This window comes from Egretta garzetta, unplaced genomic scaffold (assembly GCF_000687185.1).
Source record: "Egretta garzetta isolate BGI_Z169 unplaced genomic scaffold, ASM68718v1 scaffold243, whole genome shotgun sequence".
NCBI classification, from domain to species: domain Eukaryota; kingdom Metazoa; phylum Chordata; class Aves; order Pelecaniformes; family Ardeidae; genus Egretta; species Egretta garzetta.
The window spans coordinates 795705-807804 of NW_009259041.1; the positions used below are offsets into that span (position 1 = coordinate 795705).

General features: G+C 46.3%; 1 protein-coding gene across 9 annotated transcripts in view; it reads left to right on the forward strand.

Annotated features, from left to right (window-relative positions):
- Positions 1 to 10963, forward strand: part of NFYC (nuclear transcription factor Y subunit gamma) — a 32317-nt gene extending 21354 nt beyond the window's left edge. For 7 of the 9 annotated variants that reach the window (XM_035890548.1, XM_035890549.1, XM_035890552.1 and 4 more), the window contains 6 exons: positions 281 to 376; positions 4350 to 4523; positions 4853 to 5011; positions 8634 to 8741; positions 9486 to 9545; positions 10095 to 10963. In XM_035890548.1, the coding sequence (XP_035746441.1) occupies positions 281 to 376; positions 4350 to 4523; positions 4853 to 5011; positions 8634 to 8741; positions 9486 to 9545; positions 10095 to 10214 (717 nt within the window). In that variant the 3' untranslated portion in view covers positions 10215 to 10963. The remainder of the gene's footprint in view (positions 1 to 280; positions 377 to 4349; positions 4524 to 4852; positions 5012 to 8633; positions 8742 to 9485; positions 9546 to 10094) is intronic. The other 2 variants (XM_035890554.1, XM_035890556.1) reach the window with 2 other exon arrangements.
- Positions 10964 to 12100: the final 1137 nt, after the last annotated feature.

Sequence of the window (12100 nt, forward strand, 5' to 3'; positions counted from 1 at the left end):
TACCGTTGTGGAGAGCCCAATTAACTGGTGGGTGACTAGATGACTGTGAAAGCCTAAAAGTTTGATAAGCACCTTATTGTGCATCTTGGAGGCCTCCCTTAGCATGAGGTGGTGGTGGTGGTACTGAAATAGTTCTTACCACCTGGCTTGGCCACCGGGATCTGGAGAAGAGGCTCTCACTTGGCTCAGTTAAAAAGCCCTAACCTTATTTATCCGGTGACAAAACAGACTTCTAAAGCTGATGATTTTTTTTTTTTTTTTTTTCTTTCTGTCATTGTAGAGGAACGACATTGCCATGGCAATTACTAAGTTTGATCAATTTGACTTTCTTATCGATATTGTCCCAAGAGATGAACTGAAGCCTCCGAAGCGGCAGGTGAGACACAAAAACGATTGCCTTTATTGTCTGTCCTTCCCTCGGTGTGACTTCAGTCTCTAACTGAAGAGAGTTGACAAAGCAATGCAGAGTTGGATTTAAACATGGGGTTTGTGCCTCTCTTTTTTGCATGTTTATTTGCAGTAGCTTTCAGGTGCTTAAAATTTTTTTTGATGGAAATAGAGCTTGAGTGGAGACTTCCAAAATTCTGACTTGGGGATTTCCTTAAGTGACAAAACGATTACTGAATAGCTCTGATACCAAATGTTGCCAATGTTAAAAAATTTAACTTTAAAAAGTGTGCTGAGCTTGCATCCTTTGACTTGTAAAGGGAGAAACAGGCTTCTTTGGTTAGAAGTACCACCTCCCACACGCTCTGGGGCAGTCATCGCTCCTGTAAACATCCTTGACTGGAAGCTGTAAGGTGTCAGAAGGAGCTTTCAGTCGGATGTTTACAGCAGCAGGCTGCCGCGGTCATCTGAGCCCAAGATCTTTGAAAGGTAACAGGCTCGTGTTTTACAAAGCACGTGTTTCCCTCCGTGTTTGAGACGGTGCTGAAAATGCAGTGAGGTGGGGTTGAAGCTCAGTCTTGCTTCTTCAAACGCACAAAGAAACAGATCCAGCTCCTGGTAGACAAATCTATCTCCTTCACCCCAAAAGGTTGGTGTTTTGCTGCTAAAAGTTCACCAGTTCAGTAATTGCTGATCTCTCTTCGTTACAAGTTGCCTGGTAGATAAAGTGGCTGGGCTACCATCAGTACACCTCTTCTAGGGAGCAGCTCCGTTTGGATAGTGCTGCACCTTGTTCAGCAACTCCTGCAATCATTGCCCAGGACTCAACTGGAGCAATTTCTTCTCTGAACAGTAAATTTCAGTATTTTATAACAATTTCTAAGAATTCCTTCAACTGGTTTTCTGATACTTGTGAAGGTTTGCAGCATGTTAGCCTTTGAAAAAATCCAAGGTGGTCCTTAAAATAGCTTCTCTAGTGAGTGCTACTGGAGAGGCTGGCATACTTTAGAGCATCTTTCTGGCAAGTGTTTTACTTGGAAGTTGGTTTTTTTGACATGTTTTTTATGTATTCCAATACAAATCTGAATAACATGCGAAAAGACACCTGCTTTCAGTGTAGAGACCGGCAATTCCATTGTGGACCTGGATTTTGGAGGTTGCTATTCTACTTTTTGTCTTAAAGTCCTACTGAAATGATGGCCAAGAGGAAGAAATACACGCTTCATCCTTTCCGATGATGTCCTGAGTTGAGTTTAACCTCGCATTCTGATTTCCAGAAGCAGCATGACTTTCTAGTAAATGCAGAAAATACCTTTACGTGTCATGGTATATGCAGGAGAGTCCATCCTGCTGCTGCAGTCAGCCATGGTTAAAATTAGCAGCATCCCAAGGTTTCATTACAGGTGTGCTGGGAACTGTGTTCTGTAGATACGGTGAGCGTCACAAGTGGGAGCGTGGCACAGCTCCTTCCATTCCTTCACGGAGTTCCCTGCTTTATCCCTGCAGCGGTGCAGCAGAGATGATTTATCCAAAGATCATTAGTTCAGTATTAAATCAAAAGACAAAGCCGCCACCTGCGCAGCCGCTCTCGATGCTTTGCTGAACTGGGGGAGGGAAAACCCACGTTTGAGTTTGTTCAGCTTGATAAGATGAAGCGAGTTGGTGCAGCCTGAAGTAACACAGGTTAATTCTGGCATTGCAAATTCAGTTCTCTCTTTCTTTCAGGTGCCTCATTCACTTATTCTATGTTGTAGTGCTATTTTTAGACCTACTTTGTGTTTGGGAGGGAGAATATCGTCCATCCCTTACCCTTGCTGGAGCCCTTTGATTCACGTGAGAATGTTCTGATCAGAAAACATTCAAGTTCCGTAAGGAAATGAATGCCTGAAGTATTTTAGTAGTGTGATGGATGCATACAGGTTGCTGGGTTAACGTGGCTTGATGATACCTCACACCAGAGCAGTGTCTTGTGGATTGCACAGCATCAGCAGTGAAACCCTGACGGGTTTTGGGTTGAAATAGGCTTCAGAGACCCGTCTCTCGCCAGTAGCTCCCCTGCCTGTGAACACTGCTGAATCACTAGAAATACCTCTTACAGCAAGAGAAGTTTAACGGAGGAATAGCTGCCCGGTGAGAACATAGGTTAGGACTTCGGAGTGGAAAACACTCCTTTGATTCAACAGTGTTGAAAAGTGGCTGCATGTAGGCTGACAGCCTGCACTTTTTGGCTGGGGGTACAGTCTGTATTTTATCTCTGCCACCGAAGAGACTGTTTGACAAGTTAGTTTTGGTTACGTGGAAGAGCTGGGAATGAAACCGTGACTGTTGTGTTTCTCTGGTAACTAACACTATGGCTTGAAAATAGAAGATGGCAAACGTGCTATAACCTTGTTCAAGCAGATTGGGATTTAAAGCCATTTTTGCCTGTAGCAAATGCAACTTAACCTGGAATAGATACCTACAGCGGTACTCAGTTGCCTTAATTGTTTCAGGATTCAGCTAGGAATTGAGGACTGGAATGCTCTAGAAGTAACATCTCTAAGGACTGGGCTTTACGGAAGCAGCCGCCGCTCTTCTCGGCGTGCAGTTTTATGGTTAACTGAAGACACGTCCTGTTGAATATATATTTAAAATTTGTTATTAATCCTTCCCACAAAGTATTTGATGAAGCAGGTAGGAACAATCAGTGAACTACCACGTGTAGGAATATTGTGTTTGATTGCAGTGGTTTGCAGTACCGTGGGACGGTGCTGATGTTTGCTCTGAGAGCCAAGCTTAGAAGTCGCTTCTTGATTACAGCCAACTGTGAACAGCTTAATCTTTGGGGAGTAATTTTCTGGTAGGCTACCGAGAAACTTCCCAATAGTGAGTCTGAGCGACTGGCATCTGAGCACAAGTGCTCTCTTAGGTCTTAGCCTGGTACCCATCTAGACAACATTGGTCTTGTTTGATGCGACTTTGTCTTCTCCTGTTCAGTTGGATGCGCTGAAGGCAATCCATGAGCAAGCCTCAGGTAATGCAGGGGAGTCGAGCAGACTGGTGTAAGCGGGAATCTGCCATGTTGTAGCACGTGTAAACATCCTACACTCTCAGCTGTGAACTCGAGGTGGCTGGGAGAGGATTGTTTACGCCTTCTGCCATGGAGTGAACATCTGGTGAGCTGCATCTTCCATAAGGTGCCAGATCCGGCTGCTCCTCTGGGGAGCTTAAGAATTTTGATTCTTGAGTGTTAACGGCTTGCCACTTAACGTAATCTCTGAAAATCTACTTCTTTGCCTAAGATATCATTAATCATAAGGGGTTTTTCTCTCCTAAAGACATGCTTAGATAAAACAAACCAGCAGTATTACAGCTTCTGACAGTGAAGCAGCCTTTTGTTTCTTCACACTGTTGAGATATTCCTGCTACCGGCAGAATCAGACTGTTAAGCCGCCGTACCAGATGAAGTTGTTCTAATTCTGGAAAAGCTGGAGTTAAATAAATAAATAAAGGCGCATCAAGTCCGTGACTCTTATTCCCAGGGGTTTAACATCAGAGCAAGGTTGAGATTTGTGTTGGGCACGTAGGCTAAGAAGAGGGTTTTGTTGACAGATGAGGCTTTGTAAGTCTTCCTGGTGCATTTGCAATTCACTTTGTGTTAAGATAACAGGCGATGATGGAATTTACTGATGAGGGGTTGCGTGGTTTTCAACTACAGTAATTTTATTCATTTGCTTCTCATAACGAAATTGGTGACTACGTTATTATACGTAGGGTATTGGAAATGTTTTTGATTTCCGTATAGCTGACTAAATGAGGAAACCTGTTTTGATTTATCATTTCAGATTTACTTAGGTAAACTGTTAGGAGCAAAGTATTGAAAATGCTTTCCCAGGGAGCGTGCTTATGGGGGAGGTGGGGGGTGGCTTTTTGGATGTTGATCTGTTCCCTCCCCGTTTACCTGTCTTTTACCTGTGCTGCAGGAAGAGGTGCGTCAGGCTGTGACCCCAGCTGAGCCTGTACAGTATTATTTCACGCTTGCTCAGCAGCCTGCTGCAGTGCAGGTTCAGGGGCAGCAGCAAGGACAACAGACCACCACGTCTACAACTACCATCCAGCCGGGACAGATCATCATCGCCCAGCCTCAGCAAGGGCAGGTGAGGCCTGAGCAGCGTTCGGGGGGTTTGCACTTCGGTGGAGCCAGTGAAACGCTCAACTCACCCACCTGTACCATATTGCAGTACGCTGCTCTCGCTGCTCAGAACAGTCTAGAAAAATACAGAAATGTGTTTTCTGGTCATAACCAGGTGTTCAGATACCTTATTACTAAGGGTCGTCTAGGTCCTGGGTTCCCTTTGTGGTGATTTAAGCATTAACAAGTAACAGTGGGCCTAGGAAGCAGTCTCTGTATTACAATCTCTGTGTCTTGTGGCGGTTTCACCTGTGTTCAGTCCTTGCTTGGTCCTTATCCCTGTTTTGAATGCAGAGCACCCCCGTGACGATGCAGGTTGGAGAAGGCCAGCAGGTACAGATAGTGCAGGCCCAGCCGCAAGGACAGACCCAGCAGGCTCAGAGTGGAACTGGACAGACCATGCAAGTCATGCAGCAGATCATCACCAATACAGGAGAAATCCAGCAAATACCAGTAAGACTTTACCAATAGAAATGTGTAGCAGTCTTGTGAGCAAACTGTCCGCTGGTGTTCTGGCATGAGACTGTATATGTATGCTTTTTTACCTGTAAGAGGAAGCTTGGATTGAGTGGTGTGTTTCCTGCACTTGGAGAAGAAAACTAACCAGGTGTGACACGAAGGAGGAAACAAATCTAACCCATCTAGTGTAGAGTCATTGCCTGCCCCCAACACTTTCCCCTGAGTGAAATAGTTACGATTAGGAAGCAATAAATAAAGTATTTCCTGGATAAACCTTAGTTCTTTACTACAGCATGGTTTCAGTAAAGCATAATGAACTTCTTTTGCCTTTACTTGGTTCTGCCTCTGCACTCTGAAGTCATGACCTGGCAGACTGAGTGGGAAAGGTGCCAGCTGGGAGTATATTAATAAACTTTTATGTTACAAGAAATATTTCTGCAAAATACTTTGAGCTGGTTGGAGGAATGGCTTTGCAGAACCACAAAATATCTCCCCGCTTTCACATCCACGTGCCACCTGCTGTGGCCTTAAGAATGGAATTCTGAGTACCCAGCATCAGCAGTAACATTCTGGCATGTGTCCTAGGTAAACATGTGGGTCAAAAAAAGTCACCTCCCCCCCTCTTCCCTCCCCCCCCCTTTCTGTAACTTACCACAACAAAGCTGGGTCTTTTGGTTCCCATCTGGAAAATTTCACACCTCTTCAAGAAAAAAACAATCTGTCCAGTTCTGTGTACTTAACCAGCAGCCCAAAGGTCAGCCCAAGTGACCAAGGCAAGCATTTCACTTTGTCTTTGATTCCTGTTATTAAGAAGCATACCCACAGCTGTGGCAAAACTGATCTTTCACACACGTTTTGCTTTTCAAGATTTAGAAAATCTTCCCTCTGTACGTCTGGCAAATGTTCATGCTTTGACATAGCACCTTGAAAAAGGTTTAGACTGTGAGTGTTGCCAGTTCTTTCCAAGTCACTTCCAAATTCTTTTCATCTCTTAAGTCTTCAGCTGATTCCTATTGCTTGGCTTAAGGTGTTGGTCAGAAGGGAAGTTAATTGCTTGCCCAGTACAGTGTTTTACTCCAAACAACCTTTTTTCTTCCCTGCATTCTCCACTACCTTTCTTTTACATTCTTTTTTTTTTTTCTTTTTATTCCTTCCTTTCCTTGTGAAAGCCTCTCCAAGATACTTGTTTTTCAGAGCATTTTGAAGGAGCCCTCCACCTCCAGCCTCAATGAATCTGTTACAACAGCACTGAATGTTGCAGCATCCTCCTTTGGTTCAGCAATAAAAGAACAGTCAGACTTGTTTTCCAGTTGTCTCCAGCAAATGCTGTAACTCCCTCCAGGAAGGAGGCTTGGAGATCTGCTAAGGAGAAAGAATTATTTATAAAGTAGCTGTCAGGGGACCAGAACCTTCTGCGGGTTCTCCACACAGGTGGATCCTGTTGCAAGTGGTCCCATGTTTTAGGAGTGTGAGACTGTGGAGGCTTTTTACTTAGCACCTGGCTTTGGCTGAGCGTATGCTTCTACCTTCTTGCTTGGGAGCATCTAAGAACAGGTCGCTGTGACTGGTCCTCAGAAGCTTCTTACGCTGCAGATGTAGGACAGAAGCTGCCAAGTGCCAGAGTGGAGTATTTTTTGTCTTTGGGAGCGCTTAGGTCTCTAACAGTTGCAAGACTGCGAGACAGAGCAACGTGGGAGCAGTGTTTTAAAGAAATAGCAGCAATTCACACTTCTGTATCTGGCAGAGATGCTGCTCTGACTGTAATTAAGAGGATTCTTCTTAATCACAGCGTGTTGAAGAATCACAGTTTGTGCTGAACTTTCCCCTTGCTCGCTTCCAGCAAGTGAAGTAAAATAAAACATGGAGCCACGCACTCGCTGCCAGAGCTTTTTAGTGCCCCAAGCTGGAAAGCCCTGTTTGGTTTCGCAGAATTGCGGTCCTTGGTCTGTTCAGTGCTGCTGTCTGTTCTGCTCTTTCTCCTGCGTTTTTCTCATTTCTCCCCTTGAGTTTCCTTTCTCTCTTGATACAGTTAGCGCTCTCTTCTGATAGTTCCTTGTCACTCTGGTATCTGTTAGGGTTCAGCAAAGAATCTTTCATGCATAACGCAAATATGAGTTAGAAACACTCTCATAAAACTGGTAGTGCCTCTGGCGATTGTGGGAGTGTTGAGACAACTTGGCTCGTGTTCTCTGCTGGTTTTCCACGTGCTCCTGATGCTGCGTGCACTTCTCTGCTGCGGTTTACCGCTTACTCTAGGACCACAGGTTGGGTTGCCTGTGGAAAAGTGACTTTTATCAACTGAGGAAAAACTGGAAGGAAGCATATACATCAATGAAATGGTAATCGCTTGTTTGTCCACATAAATTTTGTGTTAAATTTAATCTGTGTCTTAGCTCAACCTCACTGAGCAGGTCCTTTGGAGCTTACCCTCACTTCTGGAAGAAGGCGCTTTCTAAATCGCTTTCACCCGTTCAGTTAGCCCTGGAGTTAAAATCTAAGCAAGAAGCCCCCAGTGTGGGAAACGTGATCTGCCAGCGGATCTCGGTACAGAAACAAATTCTTTATTGAAATGTTTATGCTCATGAGGAGTTTATTTGCTCTTGAAATAATACTGGAGCTTTTAGGCACAGCTGGTGAAGTCAGCGGCACTGTGTAGATGCCAAGACCATGTTCTAGGCACTTGAACCTTTGGCAGGGAGCAGTTTTTAAAGTATTTTCTATGTCCTTCTCTCCCCTTTTTAAAAAGAAGACAACTCAAAACATGTTTTGTATGTAATTAACTGTAAGGCTGTGAATTAAGTGTTCTAAAGTTAAATATCACAAAATGAAAAATGCGGCATTTGTCACTCGTCCATTTTTCAGCAGAGTATCAAACGCGCTCTGGCCTCTTTACTGATTCTCAGGTATCAGTTGTCGGCATCATCGTAACCTGTGATGTATTGTCTTCATATCCCACACCCCCAAGCACCTAACCTTGCAAGATCAGGGTTGTAGGAAATAAATTTGCGTTTGAATGTTCTACACAAGGTATTGACACAGAAAGTGTTGGCCTCTGCCAGCTGGGGGTGACACATATTGGCAGAGAGTTGCATTAAAAGCTTCCAAGTGTTACCTTGCAATACCCCTGGGTTTTGTCATCTCTGCTGTCTTTATGTGAAAATTTCCCATATATTCTTTTATATTTGTTGGCAGGATTTAATAGGAGCGTCATTATGTGCAGCTAGCTCAGAAGAGTTTTCTTTATGTGAAATGATACATCGAAGTAGTAACTCGATTCTCATAACCAAAAAGAAAAATAAGTGTTCTCAAAGCTCGCTGAAATTCAGCAATTAATGTGCTTGAGCTACTAACTGACTGCTCCCGTTCTGGAGGAAGAATTCACGTTGTGCTTCCTTGGGGTTTTACTTCAAGAACCTGCAGGAGTTCTGGGGACTTCGTTCTTGCTTTGGCAGGGTCTGTGATAGTTACACATCTCAACCGGTGACCACCTGAAGCTTCCCGGTGTCATCTATCACTCTGGCTTCTGTTGTGGGAACAAGAAGGCAAGTTTGTTGTGTTTCAGGTTACGGAGTTACCTGTTTAATTTTCTTTCCCTGCCCCCTCCGCTTGTCTCCAGGTTCAGTTGAATGCTGGCCAGCTGCAGTATATCCGCTTAGCCCAACCTGTGTCAGGCACCCAGGTAGTCCAGGGGCAGATCCAGACGCTTGCAACCAATGCACAGCAGGTACGCACTCTAACAGCAGGGCTGACATTAACTGGTAAAGTGTTGTTCCCTAGCTCCTGAAACTGCAAATTCCGGTCGAATGTACCAACTCTTGGGCTAGGATTCCTGCATTTCTTTTCTTCCTGTTACTTTCATCAAAATAATAAAGCAAGGAGCATAGTGGAAGCCTCCTTTACCTATATGTGAAAGGTGCATGCATATGTGTAAGTGTGTGTGTGTGTCTCGCTGTACAAAGCTCACGCTGCTTCTGAGCTGACTGCAGGTAAAACTTCATCAATCTTCTCTTTACTTCTGCTCCTTCTGGCTGGGTGAGGGAGGAGCAGCCACGCAACCTCTCAGGGAAGCGATTGCAGAGGTGAAACGTCAAGACCAGCGTTGCTGCCGGCAGGTTGCCTCGTGTTCTTGTCGAGACCGGTCGCTAAGGGATTCTCCTCTGCCTTCAGAGGATAGGAAGGCGGCTGCTTCTCTGTGACCCCGGAGGCCGCGTTCTCCTCGTGAAAGTCAGGGAGGACGTGCTTGTGTTTGGTTTGGAACGGCTGAATCCCATGTCCTGTGATCTTGACTTGTGGTTAGCACCGGCATGGCAGCGGGCTGGCGGCGTGAGCCGTATCTTACCACGTGGTGGGGATAGGGAAGTTTTGAAAGAGTCTAAAAGCTCTCAAAAGGCAGCAGCAGGATATTGCTAGTGGGGTTCTGCCCCTCTCCAAAGCGCTGTCAGTGACAGTCCTTCTCTTATCCTTGCAGATAACGCAGACGGAAGTCCAGCAAGGACAGCAGCAGTTCAGCCAGTTCACAGACGGACAGGTAAGGACTTGGAGTTCGTTGCTGCCATGTCCCTCTGAAGTCAAGGGCTAGAAAGACAGTCCTGAAGTCTGCGTGTTGTGGCAAATCTGCTCCTCCTGATGAAACACTTCTGCTAGCAAACCGTAACCAGGAGCAGGTTAAGTGGATGTTGTGCTGCTTTTAATTCGGGTGGATTCTTCGTGTTCTGCTGTGCTCGCTCTAAATCAGTCCAGTCCCTTGCACTCTGGGTGGGATCCATTTTAGTCCTAACCAGTTTAGGATTAAAGGTCATAGTATCTAACTATTGACCGTTGCACAGGTAGCCTGAGCCTGACTTGGGCGTCTGGAATTCACAGCATTACTCTGTTATGGTTTAGCAACGAATGTCTAGCGGCAATTTGCAGTCTGGTTTTTGGGACGGGTTTTATTTGGACCCATGAGTTGCTGCTGCTACCACCAGCGCTAAACCTGTAGGGTTAATGTAGAGCATTGTGCTTGGAGGGAGCTGGGAGCTGGTGCTGAGCGGGAGAACTGACAGTCGTTTCTTTCCCCTGCTTCTGTCTCTGCCAGCAACTTTATCAGATCCAGCAAGTGACCATGCCTGCAGGCCAGGACATCACCCAGCCCATGTTCATTCAGTCCACCAACCAAACCTCAGACGGCCAAGCCACGCAAGTGACAGGGGACTGAAGGGGGACGTTGTAGCAAGTCCTCCCTGCGTGGAAACGAGCGCGTTCCAGCTCGACGTTTGCCGTACCAACCTGGTCTGATGAATACATCTGCTTCTGTGTCTCTGTACTTGATATTAAGCCTATAGTAGGCTGCGATCTCCGGTGCACTATACACCTTCCTCTGGTGGGTATGAGGGTATATCCAACAGACACTGACAAGAATGCAATATTTTTATTTTTAGAAATCAATATCTCAGTGTATTCAGCTGCTTGTCCAAACCCACAAAACTGAAAGAGAACCGATCAGAAGGAATTTGTAGCATCTCATCGAACAACGTGTAAAACATTTTTATCTAGTAAAATTTTTAAAGGGTACTGCATCTGGTTTGTTGTTAGAGCTTTATTCCTGGTATTCTGTTTGTATTTTTTTTTTTTTTTTTTCCTCTGAGTAGAGCTAGACTCGGTCCTCCCATCTCAATGGTTCAGTAGGGGTGTATGGGGGGGAGTGTGTGTGTGTGTGTGTTAGATTTTCCTCCCCTGCCACCTTTTTTGGTAAGCCGGAGCGTTGCCTATATGCAGCTCAAAGGCAGGGAGTAAGGGAGGAACAATTAAAGTGAAAACAAAAAAAAAAAAACCATTCCTTGTATGATGACTGTATTTTCTAAGGGCAAAAGATTCTTTCATTTGGCCTGGTTTATTCCAGAAACACTAATGGAAGTCTGGACAAACCCCAGGCCTGCTGTTAACTGTTGTACTAGCTTCGGTCAATGCATGTAATATAAAACTTCATAAAATGAAATAAATTTCCTTTGTAAGATAATGCCTGTGCTTTCCTTGAGCTCCAGTGCCCAGTCTCAACCTGCCAACCACAGAGCACCCTGAATCCCTGAGAAATTATTATACCAGCAGTAGCAAAACGAGCCAACGGGGCTTTAGGGTGGCCCAGAGAAGGGGTTGGACAAGGGGAGAGACCGGGGGTCTCCAGGCACGTGTCGTACAGTGACTTAATCCCATGGAGCAGAGCCCCCCCAAGGCTGCACCCCCTCTCCCTGCCTTTTCCACCTCCAGGATCCAGCTGAACCAGCCGGGAGGAGTTTCAGGCAGGTTTGAGCAAACTCCATAGATCAGGTTTAACGGAACGTGCTGCAAGGATCCTGGCAGCGCTAGGCTAGGTTTAGGTCTTAACTAAAAGTGGCGTTTGTACCCGAAAACCTCGGTGCATCAAGCTCTGGCCGGGAGAGGCTCCGTGGCTTTGTGCAGTGCTTGGCAGAGCTGGGTGCCGGTGCCAGGAATGGTGCCGGCGCTGCCGCTCGCCTTTCGCTGGCAGCAGCACGGCATTTGCCACGGGTTTGCAATGAGGAGAGGCTGGCTGCTCCCGCGCCTGGCCTTGTAACGGGGTGCAGGCTGCTGGGTTTGTGCGAGAGCCTTCCCTGGCAGCGCCCAGCGGGACGCGGGGTGAGGAGCGCTGCTGGGGGGAAGGAAAACTCCAGCATTCGGCTGGTGCAAACTTCTAAATCTGGGCCAGGTTGTTCCAGTCAGGCAAGGGAGCTTGCTGCATTACCTGCACCTCCTGGGCTTTCTAAATGTCAATTTTCTTACTTTTTTTTTTTTTTTTTTAATTTTCCCGATTCTGCAGTGCCTGGGAGCCAGCGGCGCACTGCAGCAGCGGCAACGGAGCGATGCAGCCCAACGCCTTCCTGAGCATCAGCCCGCTGGTACCACAGCCCTTGGCGGGCAGAGCGAGGGGCTCTCATGGAAAAAGATAAAAGTCAGGGGAGAAAGGGAAAAAAACCCAAAAAAGTACCTTGTGTGACAGCTCCCTGTGTGGGACCGGCCACGTGGGGGCCCCGGTGGGTGGCCGCTGCTGGGGGAGCTGGGCTGGCTGGGTCCGAGGGGCCAGGGGCC